This window comes from Quercus suber, unplaced genomic scaffold (genome assembly GCF_002906115.3).
Source record: "Quercus suber isolate HL8 unplaced genomic scaffold, Cork oak 2.0 scaffold_2, whole genome shotgun sequence".
Lineage (NCBI taxonomy): Eukaryota > Viridiplantae > Streptophyta > Magnoliopsida > Fagales > Fagaceae > Quercus > Quercus suber.
This window is the reverse complement of record NW_027069469.1, coordinates 785448-790831: the sequence shown is the minus strand read 5'-3', so window position 1 is coordinate 790831 and position 5384 is coordinate 785448. Positions and strand designations below refer to the sequence as shown.

At 34.1% G+C, this 5384-nt stretch overlaps 1 protein-coding gene across 1 annotated transcript; it reads right to left on the bottom strand.

The window, feature by feature from the left end:
- Positions 1-1321: 1321 nt before the first annotated feature.
- LOC111990128 (chlorophyll a-b binding protein of LHCII type 1) lies at positions 1322-2389 on the bottom strand. Its single transcript, XM_024021919.2, has one exon. The coding sequence runs from the start codon at positions 2282-2284 to the stop codon at positions 1481-1483; it is 804 nt and encodes a 267-aa protein (XP_023877687.1). The 5' UTR covers positions 2285-2389; the 3' UTR covers positions 1322-1480.
- Positions 2390-5384: the final 2995 nt, after the last annotated feature.

Sequence of the window (5384 nt, the reverse complement as noted above, 5' to 3'; positions counted from 1 at the left end):
TTTTTAATTCCTGGGAAAAAAAAAATTTGAATCTACAAATTACAGTACTTCACAACTTATAACAACAACAACCAGTTAGGTTGACAATCCCTCCAATTCTGATGAAAAGAGGATTTATTAAGTGATAACTTTAAGAATATAAATTTTTTCGTAACAGTTGATGCGAGTTATTGTGAATTTGTGATTTTGGTTCATAAAAAGATAAAAGTAAATGTCAATAAGAGGCATATATGTGAAGCAATCATACCCAATCATAACTTTCAACTTTAACAAATTATAATTAAGTTTGTGAAAAATAATATGTCAATAGCATTGCTCTTCGCTAAATTAATGGTGATTGACTATTATGTTATCCTTGCTTGTGTCTATGACAAACATGATAACTTTTCTTCACTGGAAAGAGTTGGACAAATATGAAAACTCTGTGTTACTCTTTTTTTTTTTTTGTTGTTGTTGCTATTATTAGATTTTGTCTGTGTGTGTTTCTATTTCTCCGTTTTTCTTGTCTTCCTCTTTCTCTCATGTAGTGTTCAATCGAGGTGAGTCACAGACTCAGCTCATTGGTGAAGGAGGTTCATCTAGGTAGGCCACTTTGTTATGTAGGGCAGTCCTATATCTTAAAATGAACTCATTATCTTTTTTTAATTAAAAATACATTTTTATATTAGGTTCCAGCCATACGTTCCAGACAGGATTTTGTGGCATTTAAACATGGATGTTACTAGGTAAATTTAAGCATAGATCTTGTACAAGCTAGGGGTTGCACAAAATTTAAAGTTCATTAAATAAACTACTTGTACATCAATGCATATATAGGACATATTTATATAAAATAATTAAATTACAAATCAAACTTTTTTATATATAGAATATAGAAGATCAAATAATGTAATCTCAATGATAAAAATGATTTATTTTTCATTAAATACAAAATTATTAATTTATAGACCCATAACATTCCCAAATTTGAGGTTGTGAGTTTGAGTAATGACATGCTTTATAAGTGTTCAAGTGGTCTCACGTCATAAGGCAATGCTGATATTTAAGTGGTGTGGAGGCCATTATAACACTTACCAGCCCTTTTTTTTTTAGCAAAAAAAGAAAAGAAAAAAGAAGCAAAACTCAAGCATTATTTTTGTTATGGTATGGAAAAAATGAAAAGAAAAATCATTATAAACACACCACCAGGCGCTTATGTTCTTTAAATAAATTTCACTTTGAATTATAAATGACGAATTGTTCGATAGTAAGCTAGGAGATAGATAATGGAATAGCCGAATAGGACTTCAATTCAATACGCAATTACAAAAGATATCCCCACTTAAAAAGAAATTGTGCTCTTTTAAAAAACCCAAAGTATCACAAATTCACATGCATTTTTCATTGGTTTACATCACTGCCAATAATCTCATTTCACACTTCTTGCTCACACAACTTTCAGTCCAAGAACAAGAGCTTCCCTCTCTTAAATCTCACTTCTTCACTTCCCAGGGACAAAGTTTGTGGCATATGCCCAAGCATTGTTGTTAACAGGGTCAGCCAAGTGGTCAGCCAGGTTCTCCAATGGGCCCTTTCCAGTGACAATGGCCTGAACAAAGAATCCAAACATGGAAAACATGGCCAATCTACCATTCTTGAGCTCTTTCACCTTAAGCTCAGCAAAAGCCTCTGGATCATCAGCAAGGCCCAATGGGTCAAAGCTCCCACCTGGGTAAATTGGGTCTGTCACCTCACCAAGCGGCCCACCGGCAATACGGTAGCCCTCAACTGCACCCATCAAGATCACTTGTACGGCCCAAATAGCCAAAATGCTTTGAGCATGGACCAAGTTTGGATTTCCCAAGTAGTCAAGCCCACCTTCACTGAATATTTGGGCCCCGGCCTTGAACCAAACGGCTTCACCGAACTTGACCCCGTTGCGGGACAAGAGTTCGGGGAAAACGCAGCCCAAGGCTCCAAGCATGGCCCATCGTGAGTGGATCACCTCGAGCTCGCGGTTCTTGGCGAATGTCTCTGGGTCAGCTGAAAGCCCAGCAGTGTCCCAACCATAATCACCAGGGAACTCTCCAGTGAGGTAGGATGGGGGCTCACCAGAGAATGGGCCCAAGTACTTGACACGGTCCGGACCATACCATGGGCTTCCGGATGAGACGGGCTTGGGCCTGCCAGACGCTCTTCTCATGGTTACTCGGCCCTCTCCAAGGAGGTCAGATGTGGAGGGCATAAGCTTGACAGCTTGGCCAGCTAGAGAAGGAGAGGAGAGAGACATTGTTGAGGTAGCCATTGGCTTGAAACAAAATAAGAATGTCTCCAAGCAAATGTGAGGGACAAAAAGAGAGAGAGAGAGAGAGAGAGAGAGGGCTGAAGTGGGTTTGATGGATGAGAAACAGTCTTAGTTATGAATTTATAGAGTTAGAGAAAGTAAGGGGCCCTTATCTTATGGTATCTGTATCTCTATTCTCATTGGTGAAAATGAAGTGCAGCAAGATTTTCATATGAATATCTATCCACTCGGAAGTCTTCAACACCACCAATTTTGCTTGGAATTTTGTTTTTATCTTTATTTTGTGGGGCAATTCCATCTTCGAATTATAGATTGAATCTTTGTAGACTGTAGCCTATAGAAGAAGTCCACGTGCTGTGTTAAGATTACAATATCACCTCTTAAGATTGATGGATAGGGGAACAGGGACAATATGGGCCCTCTTTCATAATGGATGGACATTAATGTGTTTTAACTATAATGTCGGCAATTCAACGTACAATTTGTACTCAGTATCAAATAATAATAATAATAATAATTTGTACTATTTTCCAAATAAGTACTTTTTTTTTTTTTTTTTTTTTATGGGTGGTTTGCTTCATTATTTTGAATATAATTTGTACTATTTTCCAAATAAGTACTTTTTTTTTTTTTTTTTTTCATGGGTGGTTTGCTTCATTATTTTGAATATATATTTTTAGTTTTTAAATAACATTATATGTATTTTTACACATTTTTTTACTCACGTATTTTTTTAAAAATTAAATATTGTTGTTTAAACATACATACCAAACGAGCCCATAGTCTCCAAAAGCATAGCTAATTAGCCATAAGGTTTTCTCAAATCCAATTGATTTCTGCACATTTAGGACAACCAAAAGAAATCTCTAAAAATTGAAACCATAGTTGATGAATTAATCCCTTTATAGATTTACTGAAATTTAATTTTATCCAACCCTCAGGAGAATGTCACATTCTCACTACGTACTTCACTTTCTTCTTTTCTTTATCACTAGTAGTTTTAGGCGCATTCTCAAAATTTAAGAATTGTCCAAGAGCATATGAGTCAGCTTTTTAACTAAAGATAATAATTAAGGAATTCTGTTAAAATTGCAATCATCACTCCTGCACCATATTTTGCCAAAGAATAGGTTCATCTTAATATCCTTGAGATGTTTTAGATAAAATTTCCTTTACTAACTCATTAGGTTTTCGAATTAAATTCAATCACGTAGTTACATTGAATTTGATTCTTGAAAAAAAAATATTTGTACTTTATTATTCAATGCAACTATGTGTGAGTTTAATTGAAGATCCTAATATTATATCTAAGAAATTGTAACTAAGTTTTACCCACTCCAATTGCAGTCAATAATAAAACAACCAAGTTTCATATACACCTATGCTTGGAAAATATGGTTGTCCTCTTCAATACTTCTACTACAAGTTTTATAAGCTACCACAAAAATGATTTAATTTTTGAAGTACATTTTATTTTCCCGACCCAATTTAATGAAATCTTTTTCTTTTGGAGCAAGGCCTCTCATTTTTTCATACGATATTTCTGTGCAACCAAGTAGTCGTTTTGACAGAAATAAGGCCATCAGAACTTGGACCCCATCACATGGAACCTTAGATTTTGATCCAAGACTTTGAAATTTGAATGTCCATAATATTTTAATTAGGTTTGTTACTTTATCCCTTTCCCAACTTTTATCATATTTAGTACACTTGCTTACCTCTAATTCAAGTCTATATTGCAACGTTTCTCCATAGGAAGAGACTCAAATAAAGCATTTGGACCAACCCATTTATCTAACCAAAGTAAATTACGGTTTCCAGTTGACCCAAGGATTCCAACACTTACCAGCTCTCAAACCTGAAGAATAGTTTTTACAAGTCAAATAATCACTACTGGAAACTTTTACCTCATAAATATATATAGTTATATACATATAGACTCTAGGAAAAACATTTGTTATGTACTAATTTTACCCGCGAATTATTTGGATCACTGGTAACCTTCAATGCTAATTTGGTCACAAAAGTATATTCACATCAGTGCAATGTTTGATACCTAAATCTCCTTTCTTTCGGGCACGAACAGTTTTCCAATTAATTGAAGAAAAACTACGTTTTCTATAATCTCCACACTATAGAAAATTACGTTGAAATCTATACAGATTTTTCTCAATATCTTTAGGATGCAAATATGAATTCATTATATTGGGTAATTGAAGAGGGTACAGATTTCACCATAACTTCTCTATCAGCTCTTGACAGCATCTTAGTTTCTCATCGCTGCATTTTATTACTAATCTTTAATAAAAGTGTCTAAAAAGTTGGCTGGAGAATGAGGTCTTGAATTTAAGACTCACTGGTTGCGTGGGTTTTATAGAACCAATTGTTTTTTTTAAAAGAAAACAGTAATACTTATTAGAACACACAAACACAAAAATAATATATAGAACCAATTATTAGTATAAGACAAATGGAAGCAATCGAAATATACAGCTTGATCCACCGGATAAATTGATGATTAAATCCCATTTTGGCCTTAATAGCCAAGACAAAATAAATATGAAGGTATTCCGGCCTATCAATCGCGTTTTCCAAATCCGAAAAACACTTCAATTAGAAGAAATAACCATAGCACATTCATTATACCATTGACATCTTATGCCCAACAGTCTTCAATTCTTCAATAAGCATACATAATAAAAGGTCATATTAATGATAAGATGATAATACTATAACTTGCAAACTTAGTGTAGTTCCATTTTAGGATGATTTTATTTCCATCATATGCTTCATTGTTACTCTAGCCTCTGGGACAGAGTTTACCTCCAAACTGCTTTGTAGAAAAATTCCATCAACTTTTACATGGTGACTCAAACAATCATCCATGTTTACTTTTAGTAAAAGGACCTATTTAATGAGTCACGTGTCTTATTTAAATAATTTAATGAGTCATGCGATTTAATACATGTGGATAGTTTTATAAATTGTTACATAATAGGTTGAAAGAGATTCATCCAAATCAGCTCAGAGGAAAACTCAATACATTGCTTTGTACCATATTTGTACCTTGTCAACAAGACCAATAACATAACATTCCAGA

Bases quoted from the DNA above. Each gene is read 5' to 3' on its own strand.
- LOC111990128 (XM_024021919.2), bottom strand. From the start codon at position 2,284: ATGGCTACCTCAACAATGTCTCTCTCCTCTCCTTCTCTAGCTGGCCAA.